The sequence below is a fragment of the Carcharhinus amblyrhynchos genome, chromosome 11 (genome assembly GCF_965287045.1).
Source record: "Carcharhinus amblyrhynchos chromosome 11, sCarAmb.v2.hapA, whole genome shotgun sequence".
Lineage (NCBI taxonomy): Eukaryota > Metazoa > Chordata > Chondrichthyes > Carcharhiniformes > Carcharhinidae > Carcharhinus > Carcharhinus amblyrhynchos.
Genome location: NC_137334.1, coordinates 49,694,127 through 49,720,379, shown reverse-complemented (window position 1 = coordinate 49,720,379; position 26,253 = coordinate 49,694,127). Strand labels below are relative to the sequence as shown.

The 26,253-nt window shown below is 42.8% G+C and overlaps 1 protein-coding gene across 3 annotated transcripts in view; it reads left to right on the top strand.

Annotated features, from left to right (window-relative positions):
• kalrna (kalirin RhoGEF kinase a) overlaps positions 1–26,253 on the top strand; it is a 754,589-nt gene that overhangs the window by 320,735 nt on the left and 407,601 nt on the right. For all 3 annotated transcript variants that reach the window (XM_080199056.1, XM_080199055.1, XM_080199058.1), the window contains exon 3: positions 1,564–1,678. In XM_080199056.1, coding sequence (XP_080055182.1) covers positions 1,564–1,678 — 115 coding nt within the window. The remainder of the gene's footprint in view (positions 1–1,563; positions 1,679–26,253) is intronic.

The window sequence follows — 26,253 nt, the reverse complement described above, 5'->3', positions numbered from 1 at the left end:
CCAATAGGAATGCCTTCCATTTGCTAGCATACAGACTGCCTTGATGCTCAATGCTTTCTCTTAAATAGGAAATGAGTCCTAATCACCTTAAATTCCTCAAGGCCCTGCTGCAAAATATCATCTTAGAAAAGCCAGCATAGACATGATGGACCAAATGGCCTTCCTCTCTGTTGTAATAGTTTCTATAGTGTCAAAGCTTCTTGCAACCATAAACAGAGTAAGATGTCAGGATTTAAAGGTACGGAATAACAGGCACCAAGCAGATGAGAGGTACATTTAAGCAGTAGACAAGTAGTCACATTTGTTTTGACCAAGATTTTGTCACTGATGAGCAAGTGTGCAGATTGTTTAAGAGGAAGGTGAGGAACAGACTATGCAAACAAGTAGCAGAATAAGCTCCGAAAAAGGGAGACTTGATAGCTGCAGAAGAAAGCTAAACATTCGTACACAACCAATTAAATTTTTCATCAAAGAGGAACTGTGGTGACAGGGCTTTGCCCACAGTGAGCTTGGATTTTAGTTAGCTGAAGGTCTTCCTTATAATCCATCCAGCAACTGACAACTCAGCTGTTGCTTCATAAGAAATAGGAGGAGTGGACGGTATGGCCCCTCAAACCTTCTTTGCCTTTCATTCTGATCATGGCTGATGTTCTGTTTCAATTTCACGTTACCGCCCATAACCCTGAATTTCCTGAGGTACTAAAAATCCATCTGTCTATGTCAACTTTAAATAAACTCAACAATCCAACATCCATAAGACTCAAGTGTAAAATCCAAAAATTTACAAACCTATTGAGTAAGGAAATTTCTCCTCAGCTTGTTCCCAAATGATTAGTTCTTTATTCTGAAGCTGCTCCTGGCATTCTAGATTCCGCAGCCAGGAGAAAACAGCCTCTGTGTCTCCCTTTCAAGTCCAGTTAGAATCTTGTGTGTTCCGATCAGTTCACTCATTCTAAACTAGAGAGAATATAGACCCGATTTAATCAACCTCTCAGAGCACAACCCTCTCATCCCAGGAACCAATGTGTTAAACCTTTACTGTACAATCTGCAATGCAACGATATCTTTCCTCAAGTATAGAGACTAAACTGCACATAGTACTCCAGGAGTGATCTCACCAAGCTCTGCACAACTGCAACAAGACTTCCTTATTCTTGTTCTTCAGTCCCCCTGAAATAAAGGCGAACATGCCTTTTGCCTTCGCTTGCTGTACCTGCATGCTAACTTTGTGTCCCTTGTGCACATACCCCCAAATTACTCTGAACATCTACAAGTTTTGCACTTTTAAAAAAGTATTTTCCTTTTCTGGGTTACAAAGGAATAACATTGCTGAGGTTGCAGGATGAAATATTCCCACTTGGATCTGCATAGGTTCCAGTTGGCTGGAGACAAAGCATATTTGCAGCATCTGTTTATCTTTGTAGAACACAGAAACAAGGAAACCCCATTGATTCTGAAGTGTGATATACAAAAATGGAAAAATTTATTTGAATTCTTCTTCAACAATAAAGCAATATTGAGTCACTTAAGGCTGACATATTGAAAAATATAATTTTGTTGCAGGAGGACGTGATAAGAGAGGTGGCCCAATTTTAACTTTCCCAGCACGGAGCAATCATGATAGAATAAAACAAGATGATCTCCGGCAACTTGTCACGTATTTAGCAAGCGTACCCAGGTAAGGTACCAACATTGTGTTTCAAACTCTTCAGTGACAAACCTATTGGTGGAATTTGTTCTTTGAAATGCAGTATTAGTAGATTTGTGTATAAAATATTATGCAAATATATTTGGAATTCAATATACATATGCAAATATAGAACCAAGGATCCATCTACACACTTCAGTGGGGAGGATTAGAGTGAAGCGCTTAGGCAGCCTGGACTTGAAAAATGAAGAAGATATGTCATATCCCAGAAAAGCCAGCGCACACAAGGAGGAAGCTCTTGTTGTAATCACAGACCAGTTGGATGTTGAGGGAATGGAAGTCTTTCCTGTTGATGGGATCTTACTGGCTGATCACATGAGTGCAATCAATGTTACTCTGTCCCCAAGGGAATTCAGCAATGGAGATTAAACCCACTGACTGTCCTCTGTCCCTCCTAGGTCATGATGTGGATATGCCGGCATTGGACTGGGGTAAACACAGTAAAAAGTCTGACAATACCAGCTTTAAGTCCAACCGATTTATTTGGTAGTAAACACACAAGCTTTCGAGGTTAAGCTCTTCTTCAGGTGAATGGAGAGTTCTGGCCTCAGACAGAGCATATAATGCGCAGACAGTTTACAGATTACTGATTAGAATGCAAATCTTTACACCTAACCTGCTGTTCAAGTCCTAAAGTGGCCGACAATGTGAGTGGAAGGAGCACTGATCACAGGTTAAAGAGATGTGTATTGTCTCCAGACAGTAGAGTAAGTGAGGTTTTGCAAACCTCATACCATGCTTCGGGACATCCCTTCTTGCAACGTATCAGGTAGACAATGTTGGCCGAGTTGCAAGAGTATTTACCATGTACCTGGTGATGGTAGTCTCATGTGTGATGATGGTATCCATATCGATGATCCGGCATGTCTTGCAGAGGTTGCTGTGGCAGGGTTGTGTGGTATTGTGGTCACTGTTCTCCTGAAGGCTGGGTAGTTTGCTGCGAACAATGGTCTGTTTAAGGTTGCGTGGTTGTCTGAAGGCAAGAAGTGGGGGTGTGGGGGTGGCCCTGGCGAGATGTTCGTCTTCATCAATGATATGTTAAAGACTCCGGAGAAGATGTCGTAGCTTCTCTGCTCCGGGGAAGTACTGGACGACGAAGGGTACTCTGTCCACCGTGTCCCGTGTTTGTCTTCTGAGGAGGTTGGTGCGGTTTTTTGCTGTGGCGCATTGGAACTGTCGATCTATGAGTCGAGCGCCATATCCTGTTCTTATGAGGGCATATCAGTCATTAAATGAACTGTTCAGCTTTGGCAAAGAGAAATTTCTGAAATTCCACCAAGGTCCACAACTGATCCTTGGGAGGAACTAGAAACAAATCAATTCAACATCATATTGACTGCCACTGACAGGGCATGACAAAACAGTGCTGTATCATACTAAGTCTTTGGCAATAGAGCAAAGATAACAATAACCATCTGCTGGAGAGTCTTAGTTTCCTGCATTTCTGTGTAGCTTATATTCCTGTGTTGAGGGCATGGACTCCATTGCCTTACTGCCTGTGTCCCTCTTCTGTGCCCTCCTACTCTTTGGATTTTACCATTCCTGCAAAGGATGTTGTCCTTCATCATCACTGGGCCCAAAATCTGAGTTGTGTCCTTAGTGTCAACTGCAGCCTTCCTTTTAGAGAGGTACCATCCGAAAATTGGTGATGTCTGGGGGGAATGACTTTGTTTGAACAAGAACTGTTGCACATTTTCTAGCTGCTTTCCTCACAGACAGACGGACAGGAAGCATATCAACTATAGCCCACTTTGTGCATTCCACTGGACATAGAATCCACTGGTTGATCTAGGGAGACAATGGGTATCTCATCTGAAGGGCTGTGGGTGCTTAGGTTCCTTTATCTTTTCCAGGGAAGGTAATCAGTCTTCGGATTCTTTTAGAAGTACCTTGGCTCAAAACACATCCAGATGTTCAATTTGAGAGAAACACTCTGCAGTCCTTCCTGTCAGTGGATAACTGTACATTCTCACCCATCTTTGGGGCTTGTGCCCATCTAAAAAATATAAAACTCGGGTCTTTTTAAAGTCCAATATTTCCTTGTATAATTCCATGGGTCTTTTCCCTCCATCATCGTGACAGAACATAGTAGAAGGAGATCATTCAGCCTCTCGAGCCTGCTCCATCATTCAGTAAGATCATGGCTTATCTGCTCATGTTTTCCACATTCTTATCTATCTCTGATAACCTTTGATTTCCCTACCTAACAAGAATCTGTCTACCTCTGCCTTAAAAATATTTAATGACCCTGCCTCCATTGCCTTCTAAGGCAGAATTCCAAAGTCACACAATCCTTAGAACAAAATTTCTCCAATATCATGGTCCTAAAAGGGCAAGCTCTAATTTTAAAAAACTGTCCCCTAGTTGTGGACTTGCCCACAATTTGTAACGATACTGTGTTAATAAGAAATGTATTTATATCATGTTTCTTGTGAAGGCCCTCATTATGGTACCAATTCGTCTTCTCCAGGCAGCCCACATGCTGTGAATGTAGAAGCATAATTGTTCCCAGTTATAGGGGTATTTCCTTTAATCTGAGGTAAAGCAGTTTTGATTTTTTGGATTGTCTCCCGAGATTTCAGAGTAGGTTGATTAACAAGAGTGCATTATGTGCTACTGGGAGGAGCAAGGCTGCGAGGGAAAAGGCAGGTTGTTTCTGTTTGGATTCACAAGGAGCAACAGCTCTTCTCTCTCTCTGGAGATTGAAGTCTGGGAACTGCTAGAAAATAGGTATCTCTGTCCAGAGGCTTGAGGACTGGCAGCTCATGTAAGCCTCTGAGTATTTGCTGACTGTTTCTGACAGGGAGTTCAAGGCTATAAGGAACTTGGTTAAACTGGAACTAATAGAAAGAGATCAACAATTAAGAATTGTATCTTGTCATGTTTAAGTTTCAATTGGTAAAAGCTACACTATTTATTTTTGTTGTAGTTAAAATAAAGCCTGTTTTAATAAAAGCTTCATAGTGGGTCAATAGAATCACATTTGGAGCAAAACACTTTATCCTCATACTAATGCCAAAATCAAAATTAATTGGGGTCTAGTCTGACTTCATAATATTCCTTAGAATTTCTATCTGGTCTCTATCACATTCCACATTTGTTTTGTCAAGACCATTAGGGTCTTGTATACTTCAATGAAGTCATCCCTCACTCTTCTAAACTCCAGTGGAAACAAGCCTAGTCTGTCCCACCTACCCTCATAAAACAACCCACTCATTCCATATATTAATCCAGGAAACCTCTTCCAAACTGCCTCCAAAGCATTTACATCCTTCGTTAAATAAGGAAACCAAAACTGCTTTCTGCCTCCCTCCCATCTTGAATAGAGGGATTATATTTGTTATGTTCGAGTCTGATGGAACATTTCCAAAATCTAGCCAATTTTGGAAAATTAACGGTGCATCACTACCTCAATAGCTGCCTCTTTTATGACCCTAAGATGAAATCCATCTGGATCCAGAGGCTTGTTAGCCCACAAGTGATGCCTAGACACTTAGTGCCAACTCATCTTGCCACCTGCATAACTCCAAAAGCACTTTTCTACCAAGTTCCAAGTCCACCTTTGCACAGCTGACCATCTATGAGTCTGGGGTGATGCTGTGGGGAATCATTGACTGTCTCCCTACTATGTACCCACCTCCCATCAGCTGCTCAGAGATGGATGGCCTTTGATACCCTTTGCCTCTAAATATTTCACCTTCCTCCTAAATAAGTTTTTTACCTGCTGTTAATGAGCCTTTTAACTTTGGTTACTTGGGCTGAATTGGAAGAAAAGCGGGAATCTTGTATCACCTTCACCATGCCCTGGTGATTATTGAATTTGACAGACTACCTAGTGCCAGTATAGTCAGGGTCCCCTCACCTCCCTGTCCACTTTGGCCCCAAAAGATAAGCCCACATATCATGAACCAGCTGTCCAGCCAACTGAGCTAACTGACTCTCTGGTCATGGAATATATTCAAGGCTGAGTTACATAGATTTTTGGTTGACAAGGGGGTGAATGGTTATGTTGAAGTGAAGCCAAGATAATCTTACTGAATGGAGGAGCAGGCCCAGGGGGCCAAATTGTTGACTCCTCCCATTTCTTGTGGTTTTATGCATATGGCTATGATGTTACCCAATGCTGAATAAGCTGTGACATTCACAACTTGGTTTCACTTTTTAATAATAACTACCAGAACAATGTATCGGAGAGCTAACTTTGGAACCAAACCCAAGGCAAAATGTTTAATTTAAGAAGGAGGGGCAAAGAGAGTAAAGTTTGGCAGGGATTGGTAAGGAGATAAAGTGGAACAAGAATCGGGGAAACTGTTTTGTTCAGGCTTGCGAATGCTGTGGATAATGTTATTGATGAAAGGTGATGTGTAATTCATCATCTTGACAGAAGTAACATGATCCTTACTATTGAAACTGATAGTCATTAATTAAATAGTTCTCATCAATTACAGTTGTACTCCACAACAGTTCATTTCTTTGTGACCTGTTAAGTGAAGATATGAGATAAAGCTAAGCCTATAGTGCCTAGCAGCAGAACAGCACTGATCAATCATCCTTCATGCTGTTCTAGAAATACTGAAGGTATCATTTACTTCTTTTGAAGTTTGACACGTAAACCACAGAACATAAAGTCAATGTTATACAGGTGATATCAGAATGATTGGTGTTTGTTTCATGTTTTGCTGTACTATACGAGTGTTATGCTACATCACACTATAGGTGGAGTGAAACTGTTTCCATTGGTAGAAGGTTCAATGACCGGAGGATGCCAGTTTATAGGAACTGCAAAAGAACCGTGACAGGAGGAAAAACCCTTTCTATGCAACAAATAGTTAGGATCTGGAATGTGTTGCCTGGGAATGTAATGGAGGTAGATTCAATTGTAGTTTTCAAAAGGGAATTGGATGAATATAAAGTGAAAAGACCTGTAGGGATAGGTGGAGAAATGGGCCTAACCGAGATGCTCCTGCAGAGAGCTGACAGAGACATGACAGTGTGATTCTATGATTGTTGAATGTCATTACAATCTAGTTTTAACTTGTCAAGTCCTGGGATGGGGGTTACTCACAGTGCTACTCATAAGGGCTCATGGCCTTCAGGGGATTCAGGTACAAGCAGCAATGCTCCCCTTTCAAATGGCCATCTCATCCCTCAATGTGCTCACAGATAAGTGTGCGGTGGGTGCTCTGGGACAAAGTTTCTGCACTTGAGTTCCAATTGCCCTGGAACTAGAGCCTGGGTCCATTGAGCCATTTGTTTTGACAGCCAGGGTGCATTTTGGGTGTAGTCTGCCCTTGGCTGCATTCTAACCCTCCTGCATAGGCACCAGCCCACTAAAGGATTACAGGAAAGGTGTAGGCTGGGGAGGCCATGAGGAACAGTGGCTGAAACAGCAGTGACACCCAGAGCCGCTCCACTTTAATGCAGAGCAAAGAATAAGCATGTCTTGCCACCTTCACAGCCATCCTGAACTGGTCCTCAGTGACATTTTCTTCCTTTGGCATCATGGTGAACAATCACTGAAACAACTATATGATGATATCAACAAATTCCACCCCACCATCAGACTCACCATGGACTATTCCCCAGAATCAGTTGCACTCTTGGACACATGCATCTCCATCAAGGATGGGACCTCAGCACCTCACTGTACCGCAAGCCCACAGACAATCTCACAATGCTCCACTTCTCCAGCTTCCACCCTAAACATGTTAAAGAAGCCATTCCCTATGGACAAGCCCTCCGTATACACAGGATTTTCTCAGATGAGGAGGATCGTGACAGACACCTCCAGACGCTGAAAGATGCCCTCATAAGAACAGGATATGGCGCTCGACTCATAGATCGACAGTTCTGATGCAGCACAGCGAAAAACTGCACCGATCTCCTCAGAAGACAAACACGGGACACAGTGGACAGAGTACCCTTCGTCGTCCAGTACTTCCCTGGAGCGGAGAAGCTACGACATCTTCTCCAGAGTCTTCAACATATCATTGATGAAGATGAACATCTCGCCAGGGCCATCCCCACACCCCCACTTCTTGCCTTCAGACAACCACGCAACCTCAAACAGACCATTGTTCGCAGCAAACTACCCAGCCTTCAGGAGAACAGTGACCACAATACCACACAACGCTGCCACAGCAACCTCTGCAAGACATGCCGGATCATCGACATGGATGACATCATCACACGGGAGAATACCATCCACCAGATACACGGTAAATACTCTTGCAACTTAGCCAACATTGTCTACCTGATACATTGCAAGAAAGGATGTCCCGAAGCATGGTACATTGGGGAGACCATGCAGACGCTATGACAACGGATGAATGAACATGGCTCGACAATCGCCAGGCAAGACTGTTCCCTTCCTGTTGGCGAACACTTCAGTGGTCACGGGCATTCAGCCTCTGACCTTCGGGTAAGCATTCTCCAAGGTGGCCTTCACAACACACGACAGCGCAGAGTCGCTGAACAGAGACTGATAGCCAAGTTCCGCACACATGAGGACGGTCTCAACAGGGATCTTGGGTTCATGTTGCACTATCTATAACCCCCGTGACTTGCCTGGGTTTGCAAAACCTCACTTACTGTACTGTCTGGAGACAATACACATCTCTTTAACCTGTGATCAGTGCTCCTTCCACACACATTGTCAGCCACTTCAGGACTTGAACAGCAGGTTAGGTGTAAAGATTCGCATTCTAATCAGTAATCTCTAAATTGTCTGTGCTTTATATGCTCTGTCCGAGGCCAGAACTCTCCATTCACCTGATGAAGGGGCTAACCCAAAAGCTTGTGAGTTTACTATCAAATAAATCGGTTGGATTAAAACCTGGTGTTGTCAGACTTTTTACTAAGAAAGGAAATGCAGACCTGAAAACTGTAAGACATAAAATGGAGCAGAAGAATCTTAGTGCAGAGATTCAGGTTCTCAAAAAGATGGAACACAAATCACAGAGCCAAACGCACAGGACAGAATACAAAAGAAAGGAGGTAATACTGGAATTTTACAGGACTACTTGGGATTGTATGTAGTTTTGAACACTAGAGGTAGAAACGCAAGAACACAAGAAACGGGAGCAGGAGTCGCCCATTGGGCCCTTTGTGCCTGCTCTACCATTCAACATAATGATGGCTGATCTTGGCTTCAACTCCAGTTTCCCACCCACTCCCCATAACCCTTAATTCCCTGAGACCCCAACAATACATCTATCCCAGCCTTAAGTGTATTCAGCAGTTGTGTTTCTACAACCCTCTGGAGTAGAGCATTTCAAAATTTACAAACTGTTTGAGTGAAGCAATTTCTCCTCATCTCAGTCCAAAATGACCAGACCCTTATCCTGAGACTGTGCCCCTCCATGTTTTAGATTCCTCAGTGGGGGGAACAATCTCTCAGCATTTACCCTATCAAGCCCCTTCAGAAATTTTGTATATTTCAATAAAATCGCCTCTCATTCTTCTAAACTCCAGAGAATATAAGCTCAATTTACTCAGCCTGTCATCATAGGACAATCCCCTCACCCTAGGACTTGTTAAGCAAATCTATACTGTACCACCTGCAATGCAAGTATATCTTTTCTTAAATATGGAGGCCAAAACTGCACACTATATTCCAGATGTGATCTCATGTAATAAGACCTCTTTATTCTTACACTAAAGTTCTACTGCAATAAAGACCAACATGCCATTTTCCTCCCCAATTGTATTGTTGAACCTACATGCTCACGTTCTGTATTCCTTGTACAAGAAACCAAGTCTCTTTGAACATCAATACACAAAAGTTTCTCACCTTTTAAAAAGTATTCTGCTTTTCTTTTTTTATGACCAAAGTGAATAACTTCACTCATCCCTACATTATACTCCATCTGCCGTCTTGTTGCCCATTCATTTAACCTGGCAATATCTCTTTGCAACCTCCATATCCTCCCCACAGTTTATCTTCCTCACCTAATTGGTATTATCATCAAATTGAGATAAGTTATTCATACAAGTCATTAATATAGTTTGTAAGTAGCTAAAGCCCCAGCATTGATCATTGCAGTGCCCCTCTATTCACTGCCTGTTGCTTGTAAAAGCTCCATTTGTGCCCACTCTCTGCATTTAATCCATTAACCAATCATCTATCCATAGTAAAATCCTACCCCAACCCCTTGAGTCTTTGTCTTGCCTATTGAATGGCAGAGCAGACTCTGTGGACCGAATGGGCTTCTTCAGCTCCTACATCTTATGGTCTTAACCTTTGGTGTGGCATCTTATTGAATGCCTTTTGGAAATCTAGGTATCTACTTATCATGTTTCTATTTACCAACCCAATTTGTTAAATCCTTAAAACAAACGCAAACAAATTTGTTAAATTGGATTTTCACATATAAAACCACATTGACTTGGTTTTACTATGCTTTAGATGCATTGTTGAAACTTGCTTAATAATAGATTTCAGCATTTGCCAGACAACTAATATTAGGCTTGCAGTTCTGTTTTCATTCTCCTTCCTTTCTTGAAAAGTAGTGTATCATTTGCCAACTTACAATGCAATGGGACTGTTCCCAAATCAAAGGAATTTTAGAAAATCATAGCCAGCACATGCACAATCGCTACAGCAATCTGCTTTCAAACTCTATGATGTGGGCCATTAGGCAACAGCATTTTGTCAGAGTTCCGTCTCTCCAGTTTCTTAAATGCCTTCTCTGTCAATATGGATTTCCTCTCTCTTTTTGGATCGAAGATACCATCTGTGTCTGAAATGAAACTTGTATTTGCTACAGTGAAGATAGACACAAAATAATTGTTCAATACCTCTGCCAATCTTCATTCCCCATGATAATTTCTCCTGTCTCTGTTTCTAAGGAACCAACATTTAACTTAGCTACTCCCTTCCTCTTTATATATTTCTAAAAGCTCTTACAAATATTTTTAAAATATTTTTGGCTAGTTTACTTATTTTTCTCCTTTCTATCAACTTTATGGTTGTCCTCTGCTGGTTTCTAAAATATTCCCAATCTTCAGATTTGCTATATTTTTTACAACAGGTTTTGCAAAAGGTTTTAGCTATCTTCTAATACTATCCTTAACTTACTGAGTGTGCCACAAGTAGGTTTTGCTGAGATTTTGTTTTTCAGTGGAATATTTTTGTTGAACATTACGTTATGTCATAAATATTAAGTTATGTCTTTAAATATTCTCTGCTGTTCATTTATCTGCATTTCTTTTAGCCTATTTACCCAAATGACCTCTTTAGTTCCCTCTTTATACTATGTAATTTGCTTTTATTAAAGTATTAAATTATCTTTTGCGATTGGAGTATGTAACTTTCAAACTCAACATGGAATTCAATATTATTATGATCACTATTTCCCAGTGAATTGTTTGCCACAACATTATTAATTAAACCTACTTCATCATACACAACAGCATCATCACTAATTGGTTCCACAATGCATTATTTGAAGAAATTGTCATAAAAACATTCTACAAACTCATCTTCCAGACTACTCCTGACAACTTAATTATCCCTATCTATGACCACTTTTGCCAATTTGATTATCCTAATCTACAAAAAAATTAAATTCTCCCCCTCCCCGTTATTAAATCTGCTTTGTTACAATGCTTTGCCAACAATATCATTATGGTTACTACAAAACTACTCCCACAAGTATTTTCTGACTCTCTCTACTCTCAATTTCCAGACATACTGATTCCACTTCACGATCTTCTGAGGCCAGAGCCTTTTCCACTAATCTCCTTGTGTCATCCTTTACTATCAGAGCTACCCTTTCTCTATTGCCATTCTGTATGTCTTTCCAAAATGCTACATACCCTGAAATATTTATTTCTTTGATCACCTGACATGTCTCTATAATGGCAATTCGATTGAAATTATTTACCTGTACTTGTGCCATTAGTTCTTCTGTCTTTTTGTGCATTGAGATAAAGAACCTTGTGTTTCATTGTTAAAACTTCTATTCCCTGCAATTACCTTTTTTGCTGATGTATCGTTGTTGTTAAACTTTCTGTCCCTTCCTGTCCCACTTTGCTTATTTTTACCCACATTGTTATAATGGCTTAATGCCTCAACCTTTCTCTTTGGATTTCTAAATTTCCCTTTTCCCAAACCCACCTCCTTACTCTGTTAGTTTAACATTGTATTTATGTGACTGACCAAGACACTTGTCCAGCCAAGTTCAGGTATTGATGCCAGTGCCCCAGGAATCAAAACCCCATCTTCCCACAGAACTTTGAGTCACTCATTTAATTCCGTAACCTGCTTGACTCAATGCGAACTGACATGTGGCTCAGGTAACAGTCTAAAGATGATTACCTTTGATGTTCTGCTTTTTAATTTAGACATCTCTTAGCAGAACATCATTCCTCCTTCTACCTAGGTTACTGGCGTGTATATGAACTATGACAATTGGATCCTCCTACTTCAAGTTCCTCAGCAGCCACAAGAAGATATCCTTAAGCCTAATGTTAGTCAGGCAACTCAACTTACAGAGAACAGTATTTATGACTATATCCCTGACTATACTGTCTCCTATCACTGCCACATTCCTCTTCACTTCACTCACTTGACTGGCATCCTTCAGCATGGTACCATAGCCAGCCCCCTCATGCACCTTGCAGCCCTTCTCATTCACATACATAGACAGCAGCTCATACTTGTTAAATACAGTCAGGGGCTGAGGCTCCTCCATCACTAGATGTCAATTCTCTATTCTTGCCTGACTCACCATCACACGCTCCTGTCCATGATCATTGACCAACTCCAGATCTTGCCCAATGAAGGGGCATGACTGCCCCCTAGAACAAAGTGTCCAGATAACTCTTCCACTTCCTGATTGTCCACAACTCAGACTCTCAAAGTTGTCTAAATTGCAGACATGGTTATCCAGGATTGTAGTTCACGCCAGAGGCTTCCATTTGCAGCAGTCAGAGCACACTACACCACCAGCCCTGACATTTCTGCCCAAACCTATTTATTTCATTAATCATTTAATTAACAATTTACACCATTAAAGTAACAGAAAGTTTCATTCATCTGTTTGGCGACTAAAGAAGAAAACTCACCATTGACTGGAGGCTGAAGAAACTAGAAAAAGAAGCACCTTTTTTCCCATTTACTTCAAATTCTCAACAACATACTCTGTCTGTGTCCCTTTAATGTGGTTCCCATCTCCATACACCCCTTTACTTCATGCAGTTTGAAAAGCTTGTCTGCTTATATTGAGCTTCCGATGAGTCACCAACTAGTTTAGCTTCCTGCTACAATAATTAACAGCTACTAAACCATTTTATTTCGGCTGATTGACGGATACCTGTTGCTGCCAAGCAACACTCTGTTTACCAAAGTTATTTAACTCACTTGAAGGTTAAAAGCTTTATGTCAGAGTCTAACTCTTAATCAACATTTAACCTGAAAGAAAAAAAATTACCAAATTATCAACTACACGCTCTAGTCTGTGGCTCACTCTGGCATATTAAGAATCTGGTCACTGATAGGCAGACATTGTTTACAAGGTTTTTATAATAGTTTACTAAAAAAGTTGGGATTTTGGTTAAAGGTTGTTTAAGGCTCGAGTAACACCTTGATTCAAGCAATATGATTTCAAGCCTGCAAGCACAAAATCACTTGAGAGGAAAGTAATTACTTTAAACCTGTTAGCAACTGTCATAATATATTATCCTTGACAATCCTTTTGAAATATTTCCAGTTATACATTCCCTGTGACTGTATCAATTTTTCTCTATCATTTTTAAACATTCTTTCAAGAAATTATTCAGTTCAAAGTTTCATTTTATAGTTGATTTTATTTATAAGCAGGGATGCCATTTAATAACAATTTCAAAAGCAGAATGTTGAAATGCTGTAATTATGGGAAAAAAGAATGAACTCACTGAGCTTCATTTTTGAGTGATGGTCTTTTCTCTGATTATAACATTCATTCCATGCAAGTATCATCACTCCTATCCTGTCAGTCCTGGTACTTTGTATTTGGAAAAGCATTTTCACCCACCTGCAGCCTGATGCAGGGTTTTACATGTTGAATACACAGCATACTAACACATGCAACAAACTCATTGGCCTGGAATTCCATCCTGGAGGCATATAGCAGGAATCAGGAAAATTCCCAACTCAGTCTGTCCGCCTCGCAAAAAAATGCCTGCCATGGTTGGATCTTCTTTGGCAGGGAGAGGGGCAGGTATAGGGTATGAGCTGAAGACCAGCCAGCTGACCTGGGAAAAATTTAGAGGCAAGCGTAGGGCTGCTGGGTGCCGAAGTGAGCTGTTTAAAAGGCCCACCTTGTTGCTGTGGTTCTTTGTCCCAGTTAAAATAAAAACACAAAGGCCCTCCAACCCTCACACCCTAATACCGCATCCATGCCCTCACAGAACCCATCCACCCCCATGACTCCTCATGCCCCCTGTGCCAAGCTGCGCCATTACACACACTCCCAATGTCCCCATGCCCCACTATGCCTGCCTATTGACATTTCCATGCCTATTGACTCGCTAGCATATTTTGGCCTTGGAGGGAGTGCAGAGGAGGTTTACTAGGCTGATGCCGGAGTTGAGGGGATTGAGCTATGAGGAGAGGCTGAATAAACTAGGCTTTTACTCGTTAGAGTTTAGAAGAATGAGGGGAGATTTCATTGAGACATATAAGATGATGAATGGGATGGACAGGATAGAGGTGGAGAGACTCTTCCCGCTCAGAAAGGACAGTAGGACTAGGGGGCACAGCCTCAAGATAAAGGGGGGGCGGTTTAGAACGGAGTTGAGGAAGACCTTCTTCACTCAAAGGGTGGTGAATCTCTGGAATTCTCTGCCCATTGAAGTGGTGGAGGCTACCTCACTAAATATTTTTAAGACGCAGGTTGATGGGTTTTTGATAAGAGAGGGGATTAAGGGTTATGGGGAGAGGGCAGGAATGTGGAACTGAGCCACGACAGATCAGCCATGATCTTATTGAATGGCAGGGCAGGCTCGAAGGGCCAGATGGCCTACTCCTGCTCCTATTTCTTATGTTCTTATGGTGAACCCAATAGTGACAGTAGGATGTGTAAAAATGTTTTAAAAATTGTAATTCATTCATTACTTTTTCTATATTGAAAAAAGTTATTTCATTACAAGCTAATAGAAGTGTCAATCTCTTTATCAAAAAAGCCACATTTTTTTATGAGTATCTTCACACCCACACATTTTTCCTTTTGGGAAATAGTGGGGCAAGTTGTGAAAAGATTCCAGAACTGGTTATCAGCCTGTTGTACAGCATTATGGACACTCCTTCCATGGTCAACAAGTCCTAGTATTGAACCTGAACCCAGAGCTTCTGGTCGAACAGTAGGGGGGCTACTTCTGTGCCACAAGACCTTCTCACAAACTCTTGAAACCACTTAACGCTGTGTAAACAAACATTGTGCAAATGACAGCAGAGATCCGAGAGCCTGAGATGCCAATCAGACAATACTTTCACTGGGGTGTAGGAACAAGCCTTATGGATATCTGGGTGCGCAACCAAGCATGCCTATTAAGGTTTTGCCTAGGGGGCATGAGAGGCCATGGTGGAAAGGGGAGGGTTTGGCATGAGAGGCATTAGAGGCCATTAGGGGTGGATGGAAGGGCAGAGCTTAGCAAAGGGGGCTTGAGAGACTCTGGGGTGTGAGTGGAAGGGAAGAACTTGGCATAGTGGGCATGAAAAGCCATAGGAGATAGGTGGAAGGATAGAGAGGGCATGAATGGTCATAGGGTGTGGGTGGAATGGTGGAGCTTGGCACAAGGGGCATGAATAGAACCTTTCAAGCATAACTTTTAAAAAATGGAATTAAACTATAAGCACAGCAAATCTTGGGGCTGAATTTTACGCTTCAGAAATGGGAGTGTGTTAGTCCTGTAGAAAGGTACTCTCCAGCAGGATGACGTCAGGTCACAAACCCAACACCATCACGCTAGTCAGCAATTATAGAGTGGGTGGGCAGGCTCCAAAATAAGGAGCCCACCCACCATTTTGAAATGAGTGATTATTTAAATATTGACTGCAATAATATATCCCCAAAGCCATCACACACTGTTTGCATGGGAAACATGTCAAAGGGAAGCTCATTTTATTCATTGTTAGTGGAAAGGGCGATATAAGAGGGTCCATGCCTGCCTTTAACAGGAAAGGCTGCTGACAGATATTTTGCTGGCAAATTTGTGAAGTGTATGATCCCCATGAGTTCCTGAGCAGTATCAGGGCTTTTGATCATTAATGTCCTCCATTTGGTAGATAATGTAATCTAATATCACTGCAGCATTGTTGCTGAATCCAATGTGAGCGTATTTTATCTTCTTGGAGATACCTCCTCCAGTGAGGAGGAAAGGAACTGAAGGAGAGGGAGGAGGGAGCCAATTGAACAAAGACAGGAGCTCAGGAAGTGAAAAAGGCCAACATGCTGAGGTGCAGGAGGCTGCTGAAGGCAGGTGCAACAGACACAGAGGCACAGGCAGAGGCCATATGCTGGCAATCATGTGTACATAATGAGCATTACATACCTGCAAATGATTGACAGACAATGTTTGTTAGGACCTCACCTTTCATCAGCTATGGTGATATCTGTTTGTCATAGAATCAAGACCTCTCAGGGACAAAGGAGGGGAATTATGCTTAGAACCCAAGGGAATAGGGGAGATCCTAAATGAATACTTTGCATCAGTATTCACAAAGGAGAGAGACGTGTTGACTGGGAGTGTCTCAGAGGGAGGTGTTGACCCGTTAGAGAAAATCTCCATTACAAGTGAGGAAGTGTTAGGTTTTTTAGGGAACATTAAAACTGACAAATCCTCAGGGCCTGATGGCATCTATCCTAGACTGCTCAGGGAGACAAAAGATGAAATTGCTGGGTCTCTGATGGAAATCTTTGTCTCTTCATTGGACACAGGTGAGGTCCCTGAGGATTGGAGGATAGTGAATGTGGTACCTTTATTTAAGAAGGGCAGCAGGGATAACCCGGGTAATTATAGGCTGGTAAGCTTGATGTCTGTGGTAGGGAAGTTGTTGGAGAGGATTCTTAGAGATGGGATGTATGTACATTTAGAACAGAACAATCTCATTAGTGACAGACTGCATGGTTTTGTAAGAGGGAGGTCATGCCTTACAAATTTGGTGGAGTCTATTGAGGAGGTGACAAAAATGGTTGACGAAGGAAGGCCGTGGATATTGTCTATATGGATTTCAGTAAGGCGTTTGACAAAGTCCCTCATGGTAGGTTGGTGAAAAAGGTTAAGGCTCATGGGATACAAAGAGAGGTGGCTAGATGGGTAGAGAACTGGCTTGGCCACAGGAGACAGAGGGTAGCAGTCGAAGGGTCTTTTTCCGGCTGGAGGTCTGTGACCAGTGGTGTTACAACACCAGATTTTAGTCCAACCTATTTATTTGATAATATACTCACAAGCTTTCGGGGTTAGCCCCTTCGTCAGGTGAATGGAGAGTTCTGGCCTCAGACAGAGCATATAAAGCACAGACAGTTTAGAGATTACTGATTAGAATGCGAATCCTTACACCTAACCTGCTGTTCAAGACCTGAAGTGGCTGATAATGTGAGTGGAAGGAGCACTGATCACAGGTTAAAGAGATGTGTATTGTCTCCAGACAGTACAGTAAGTGAGGTTTTGCAAACCCAGGCAAGTCACGGGGGTTACAGATAGTGCGACGCGAACCCAAGATCCATGTTGAGACCGTCCTCATGTGTGCGGAACTTGGCTATCAGTCTCTGTTCAGCGACTCTGCGCTGTCGTGTGTCGTGAAGGCCGCCTTGGAGAACGCTTACCCGAAGGTCAGAGGCTGAATGCCCGTGACCACTGAAGCGTTCGCCAACAGGAAGGGAACAGTGACTTGCCTGGGTTTGCAAAACCTCACTTACTGTACTGTCCGGAGACAATACACATCTCTTTAACCTGTGATCAGTGCTCCTTCCACTCACATTATCAGCCACTTCAGGTCTTGAACAGCAGGTTAGGTGTAAGGATTCGCATTCTAATCAGTAATCTCTAAATTGTCTGTGTTTTATATGCTCTGTCTGAGGCCAGAACTCTCCATTCACCTGACGAAGGGGCTAACCCCGAAAGCTTGTGAGTATATTATCAAATAAATAGGTTGGACTAAAACCTGGTGTTGTCAGACTTTTTACTGTGTTTACGCCAGTCCAACGCCAGCATACCCACACCAGTGGTGTCCCGCAGGGCTTTGTACTGGGACCTCTGCTATTTGTGATATATATAAATGATTTGGAAGAAGGCGTAACTGATGCTATCAGCAAGTTTGAGGATGACACGAAGATGGCTGGACTTGCTGATAGCGATGAACATTGTTGGACAATACAGCAGGATATAGATAGGCTGAAAAACTGGGCGAAGAAATGGCAGATTGAATTTAATCCAGATAAATGCGAAGTGATGCATTTTGGAAGAACTAATGTAGGGGGGAGTTGTACAATAAATGGCAGAACCATCAAGAGTATAGAAACACAGAGGGACTTAAGTGTGCAAGTCCACAAATCCTTGAAGGTGGCAGCACAGGTGGAGAAGGTGGTGAAGAAGGCATATGGTATGCTTGCCTTTATAGGACGGGGTATAGAGTATAAAAGCTGGAGTCTCATGTTGCAGCTGTATAGAACGTTGGTTAGGCTACATTTGGAGTACTGCCAGTTCTGGTCGCCGCACTACCAGAAGGATGTGGAGGCTTTAGAGAGAGTGCAGAGGAGGTTTACCAGGATGTTGCCTGGTCTGGAGGGTCTTAGCTACGAGGAGAGATTGGGTAAACTGGGGCTGTTCTCCCTGGAAAGACGGAGAATGAGGGGAGACCTAATAGAGGTGTACAAAATTATGAAGGGTATAGATAGGGTGAACAGTGGAAAGCTATTTCCCAGGTCGGAGGTGACGATCACGAGGGGTCACGGGCTCAAGGTGAGAGGGGCAAGGTATAACTCAGATATCAGAGGGATGTTTTTTACACAGAGAGTGGTGGGGGCCTGGAATGCGCTGCCAAGTAGGGTGGTGGAGGCAGACACGCTGGCATCGTTTAAGACTTACTTGGATAGTCACATGAGCAGACTGGGAATGGAGGAATACAAACGAATGGTCTAGTTGGACCAATGAGCGGCACAGGCTTGGAGGGCCGAAGGGCCTGTTTCCTGTGCTGTACTGTTCTTTGTTCTTTGAAGTGTCCATTTTCTTAGTGTTACAGTTGCTGTTCTTGCTCCAAACTGGAGCCTGCATGTACACTTCTTAGAATGGGCTGCCCTGGATACCACCTGTGCAGAGCACAGGGATCCTGCACCAGTATACTGGGGGAGGTGGAATATGACTTCAATCAGTGTGCATTTTTAATTTGATAGCAGCTGTGCTATTTCTGAGCTCAGCACTCGAGCTAACGCATTTTCTTCACCTCAGACAGCTGAGCACACGCTCAGCAGCAGGAAGAATCCCTATCAATGCTATTTAAAGGGTTGATGATAGATTTCTGCCACCCGTTGCTGAGTTAGTTGAAGTGTTTGGTGGTTTGTACTTTATTTAAAGTTGCTGAAGCTTACAGGGAGTGGCACAGCATGTTCTGAAGGCCTTGGTCCTGAATCCCAGGGACCTGAATAGAAACACTGTGCTCCCAGATATGAGTGCAGTAGTTTGCATCCCCCTTCACTCAGGGAAGGACAGGGAAGATAAACAGAGGCAAAAAGTGCTGGACAAACAGCTGGAAAAGGGAAGAGAAGGAGGGGAAGAAAGGTTGTCTGTAGGAAGCCATATCTTCCAAGGGTTTTCATGGGACAGTTTTCCTACCTCAGCTTCAAAGAGGACTGTATGTCAGTCATCTTTGCTCACTAGGAGGTCACCACTTGCAGCAGCCATAACTGCCTCAAGGGAGGGAGGATCAGATTGTCAATGGCTATGATATAGTGACCGTTGCCATGAACTTTTATGTGACAGGCTCCTTCCGGACTGGAGAAGACAATATTTTCCACATCTCCCAGTTTGCTGCCTACTATTGCATGAAAATCAATGTGTATTCATGAGAATATTAAAAGTTAAATACAAAAGTGTTCCAAAAATAGACTATTATCTACAAATAGAATTTTTCCCTGTATTCTAAACGGGCCAAAAGCATTTCATTCTCTGTGGCCTGAGAGAAGCAGGTGGAACTAGCATGTGGCTCCTTCAGGATTGCAGGATTCCCCATGGTGCAGGATACTATTGACGGCAGAATATCTTGCGGTGCCACATATATTTTCTAGATATACCAGAATAGGAAAGGGTTTCACTTCCTCAACATCCAGCTAATATACTCAGTGAATCAATTGCATCAAAGCCTAGTATCTTGGCAGCAGAGTTAATGCTTTCACTCTGCAGTAGTCCATGGTACCTTTTTCATTCTTTCTTGGGAAGAGGGCATTGCTGGCTAGGCCAGCAATTTTATTTCTGATCCCTAATTGCCCTTGAGAAGGTGGTGGTGAGTCACCTTCTTGAACTGATGCTGTCCGTGTGTTGTAGGTACACCCACAGTGCTGTTTGGGAGAGAGATCCATGATTTTGATCCAGTGACTGTAAAGGTATAGTGATATAGTTCCAAGATGGATTGGTGTGTAGTTTGGAGGGGAACTTGCAGGTGGTTGTGTTCCCATGCATCTGCTGCCCTCTCCTTTCAATGTAGTAGAGATCACAGGCTTGCAAGGTGCTGTCAAAGGAGCCTTTGTGAGTTGCTGCAGTGCAACTTGTAAATAGAACACACTGTTGCTATTGTACACTGACGGGGAAAGTGAATGGTGGATGAGGTGCTTTCTCTTGGATGGTGTTGAACTTATTCAGTGTTGTTGGAGCTGCATTCATCCGGGCAAGTGGGGAATATTCCTTTACACTCCTGACTTGTCTCTTGCAGATGGTGGATAGGCTTTGGAGAGTCAGGAGGTGAATTACTCACCACATGATTCCTAGCCTCTGCCCTGCTCTTGTAGCCACAGTATTCATATGGCTAGTCTAGTTCAATTTCCTTGTTTTTAGAGGCAGAAGAAAACATTGGGTGGAATGCTCCTATCTGGGACTAATTCCCATGATAGGGACAGGTACTTGTGTTTTCCACCATGGCAGCTAACAGGAAACCATGCCATATCTTCTAGCCTTGCTTTCATAAATCATACACCTTGGGATTTGGTGCTGTATTTCCTGGTGCGGCTGGCATGATGATGCGAGTCTTGCCATCATATCTGAATGCCATATTGACATTGAAGGAAGAAGCTGAAAGAAACAGGCTGAAGAAGCTCCTGAAAAACGAAGATGGATTTCCAGGAACAATCTGAGGCTGGCAGATGGGCTTCCTTGATGACATTAAAGCTGGAAGATCCACATGTAGATGCTCCCCACCCATTGCTGTGCTGCTCCAAGGTCCAGGATTGTCAGCTGCCTCCATCCCAAACTCCAGAGGCAGCCCCATGGCGTTGTCCAGGTGACATAACTTCTGTGTGCCACAGTGTTCCAGATGTGTTCTGGACCTGTGTGTTTTGCACTGATGACGCGGAGATTCTGGTGTAGGTGGAAGATTCCAATCAGGCTTTCATCGCATCTCATTCATGGGATACAAATAAGTTTCATGTTGGCTTCCAACAGGCTTCCCGATCAGCCATGGTGGTCATCAGCGGATGATCCCACAAGAATTCTGCCAAAGAACATAGAACTGGTTCACAGATGTGCAGGTTAGGTTGATTGGCCATGCTAAATTGACCCTAGTGTCAGGGGATTAACAGGGTAAATATGTGGGTTATGGGAATAGGGCCTGGGTAGGATTGTGGTCAGCGCAGTTTTGATGGGCTGAATGGCCTCCTTCAGCACTGCAGGGATTCTATGATTCTATGACTTCAAGGAAAATTTACTTTCAACCAAGACAGAGGGCAGAATTTTTCCATTTCTGCACAGAGTGCTGGCTGAGGCGAGAGAACTGGCATGCTTTTTACCAGCTGGCTTTTCTTACCACATAGTGCAGCACTGTGTCCATAAACAAATGGAAGCATGGCTAAGGCTGGTGCGACCGAGCTTGAAGAAACCAGTAACATTGGGAATATTGAAAAACGGGCATCCTAATCTCTGCTTTAAAATAAAAGGAAGCCCCCCTCCCCTCCCAACACAGATATAGAGTCCCCTCCCCACTTTTGGAACTCCCCAGTGAGGCCTCCCTGTAACTGCCCCTCAGCACCACCAGAGTGTGCTGGGGCAATGCCAGGATACCTGGGTGGTGTCAGGGGGGCAGTGCTTGGGCATGCCAGCGACAGCGCTTGGGTAGTGCCATGAATTGTCCAGCTATGTCTCTGTTTAGTGTGCGGTTCTAGCGGGTTCCCTTTGCCTGGTTCATATTTTTAAAAGTTGTTGTAAAACTCGCTGACATGACATCATGTCAGCAAGGGGAGAATTCCAAATGTTTGGGGGGGGGGGGGGGGGGTGGGGGTGCTTTGCGGTATAGTGGAGAAGCTCACTAATTATATTCAAATGTATTGAAATGTGGTTCCTGACCTTCCTGAGCGGGCACCTTGTTACGTCACTGGCAGGAGTGGAGAAAATTGGAAAATGAGATGCCGCCAGCAAGTTTCTTACTTTCCAGCTCTCGTGGGATTTTGCGCTCGCGGCACAATTTGTGCTCGCACTAAATGCAAGCACATACTCCCTCCACAGAGTGTCTATGCCTACAATTACTCATGGAACCGAGGAAAGGCTGGAAACAAACTATCTTCACAGCCAGTGCTTTACCAGGTAATCAGTAGTGGAGCAGTGCCATACACTGCAATTTAACCATTTCAAACCCTGAATTTACAATACAGGTCAATACTACCTTGAACATCAATAGCTCTACTCTAATCAAAAGCTCAATTCTAGTTTATTATACAGGACATCGTATTAGCTGCCTCAAAACTCCATTCTGATGACAAACCTGGCGGCTCTGTCAGGGAAGAAGTCCCAATTTAAGCTGGAAGAATATTTTGTCACATTCGTAGCCTGTTTAAATTCTAAATTCTACCAAAATTGAGAGAGAGTGTAAGATTTGTTGATCTTAAGGTTGCAGCCATGCAGCTGATGTATTTGATCCAGGTTGATATAATCTTTTCTAATTTCTGTGATGACTGCCTCAGAATCATTTGTCTAATATACCATGATAAATGATGAGTAAATCAGAGCAACTATAGCAGAAGGCTGTACCATAGAATCCCTACAATGCAAGAAGGGGCCATTCGACCCATTGAACCTGCTCCAACTCTCTGAAAGAGTATCCCAAGCATCCCACTTAGGCCCTTGCCTCCATCCTACCCCTGTAACTCCATGCATTTACCATGGCTAATCCACCTAAACTGAACATCTTTAGACTGTAAGAGGAAACTGAAGCAGCCGGAGGAAACCCCTGCAGACACGGGGAGAATGTGCAAACTTCACACAGACAGTCACCCAAGGCTGGAATTGAACTGTGTCTCTGGCGCTGTGAGACAGCAGTGCTAACCACTGTGCCACTGTGCTATCCGGTGTGCCCCCATACCACTGAAAGTATTGAAAGTGTATTAGTGTTTCATTGTTTTGTTAGGGAATTTGGGCTGAATTTTCTGGCCCTGCCATTAGCATGATCTTCCAGTCCCGCTGAAGGCTGCTCGCAAGCAGCAGGACTGGTGAGCCATGTAAATGCCTTAGCCATCGGTGGGACTGGAAAATTCCATCCTTAGAATTAATTTTTTTGTCAATTTCTTCCTCGTTAGTTTAATTTGTAAACCTCCTTCAAGACTGTTCTATGGAAAATTTCCGCAAAATTAACGGTAAGTTTTCTGAATGAGATTTCCTCTGTTTATGATGTTGGACAGAAAGGGTAAGAAGAATAACAGAGGTCAGCTGTGAGATCAAATTAATACCTTAGCATTATAGGATATACAGAACCACTTGCTGATATCCAGCTACCAGAGACTAGAAACCCAAAAGGATTTATTTGAATACCTCCTTGGGTTTATGTGTAATAAGACAGACATTCACTGCAGAAGCCCTGGAGGAAGTTTGTACCATCTTACGGAGAGATCAGTAAGCTTCCTGAAAAAACAGAGAGTGCTTATTACTGCACATAATTTGTCTGCCACTGGTTAATTCCAAGAGAAATGTATGACTTCTGCCAGGTCAGTCAGTTTGGTTCAATAAGACAAGCCATTAATGAACTGTTTGTCTGAGAACCCAAACTCGTTATACTTGACACTAAAAAAGACAATTGAATGAACAGGCTATTAATTTAAGTCAGATCATTTGGAAATGTGCTTGGAGGTGTATTTAGGCCCAGACCAGTCACGACTGTAACGTAAATGATTATGTCAACTGCAAGGGATTTTGCCCTCTTAATGTCCAGTTAGTGTGTAATTGCACTTTAATACTTACAATACAGAGAACTGCCATGATTCATTCATTCTTTGGCAATCCAGTGTTCCTATGCTGTTTAAGAATCAAAGACTAAATGTAACTTTTTGGAAATAAGGGGTTTCCAGTAGAACTGCAGTTTCCAACAATTGCAAAGGACCATCAATGAAGCTCAACAATGCTGCAAAAGATCTCACGTCCGTACGCAAATTAAAATGGAACACACATAGATATGCTGAAGGTCAGCTCCAGGTATTTTGATAGGTCTGGTGACTCCTTCAACACGCTTCTAATATTGTCTAGCAATTGTCCACAATTTCAGAAAGTGCTGGACATTGAGAGTACAGAAGAGGAGATAGAGAAGCTGGGTGTTTTTGTTCATGAGTCACAGAAAGTCGGTATGCAGGTGCAGCATGTAGTGAAAAAGGCAAATGGGATGTTGGCATTTATTGCAAAAGGATTGGAGTATAAAAATAGAGAAGTGTTGTTGCAATTGTATAGCGTGTTGGTAAAACCACATCTGGAGCATTGTGTCCAGTTTTGATCTCCTTACTTGAGGAAGGATGTGGTGGCACTGGAGGCAGTTCAGAGGAGTTGCACCAGATTGATTCCAGGGATGAAAGGGTTGACGTATGAGAAGAGATTAAACAGTTTAGGCTCATACTTGCTGGAGTTTAGAAGGATGCAAGAGTATCTGATCAAAGCATATAATATAATAAAAGGGATCGATGAAGTAAACATAGAACAAATGTTTCCCCTTGTGAGGCAATCTGGAACAAGAGGTCACAGGTATAGGTAGAGAGGTGGTACATTTAAAGCTGAAATGAGGAAGAACAACTTTCACAGAGGGTGGTGAATTTGTGAAACTTGTTGCCCCATAGCATGGTGGAGTCTGAATCATTAAATGGTTTCAAGAAGAAGATATATATATTTCTGATATTAAAAAAAAGATTTAAAGGGTTATGGGGAGCAAGTAGGAAGGTGGATTTGAAAGTAGGAAGGGATCAGCTATTATCTGATTGAAAGGCAGAGCAGGCTCAAAGGACTGAATTGTCTACTCCTAATTCCTATGATTGTATGTTCTTTGGCACAGTATTCAGCTGTGAGGAAGATAAGGAAGAGTGACGGACAATTGCTGGTAGAGAGCTGCAAGAAAAACTCACAAATTAATACTCTTAAGCTTAGTGAAAAAGAAACTCAGGAGTCTCGCACTTCTGTTATAGTTGAAGGTAGATGAGATAGGTGAGTGGACAGCAGACTGTTCAGACCAGCGAAAAGAAGCAGGCCGTTTTCTTTGGTCACCGAGATGATTCAGGAATAGTGGGTGGTTTTCGAATAGGAGAATGACATGGGGCGGCATGGTGGCACAGTGGTTAGCACTGCTGCCTCATAGCATCAGGGATCCAGCTTCGATTCCCAGCTTGGGTCACTGTCTGTGCAGAGTCTGCACATTCTCTCCATGTCTGTGTAGGTTTCATCCTGGTGCTTTGGTTTCTTCCCACAGTCTGAAAGATATGCTGGTTAGGTGCATCGCCCAAGCTAAATTCTCTCAGATTTTCACAGTACCTTCATTGCAGTTAATGTAAGCCTACTTGTGACACTAATAATTAAATATTAAAAAACTTTATATTGATGTCTAACAGTACTTGACGCAGTCCAGGTGGTGATGTAGACATTCAGGATCAGCAAGTAGCAGTTGCGGCTCAATATAGTAACTCAGGAAGTAAAAGAAGCTGGATCTTGGGGAGAAACTTGGAGTGGAGCTTAGGCGGTGTTTGACAATGACGATATTTATACAGAGGCATTAAGGAATCAGATAAGCTGTTTGCAGGATGAAAAGGTGCCAGAGGAGTTGGAGGGAGAGATCAAAATGGTACTTGGTAATAAGCATCTGACCACCGCTAAGGTGGCTTAAAACTTCAGAACTACAAGTGGGAGTTGTTCAAACTAGTTAGAAACAAAGTTAGAATTGATATTACAAAGTCTCTCTGCATGAAGAATGAGCCTTCACAGTGGCAGGGATCCAGGTTCAATTCCAGCCTTGCGTGACTGTCTGTGTGGGGTTTGCACATTCTCCCACTGTCAGCATACATTTCCTCTAGGTTCTGGTTTCCTCCAACACTCCAAAGATGTGCAGGTTAGGCTGATTGGCC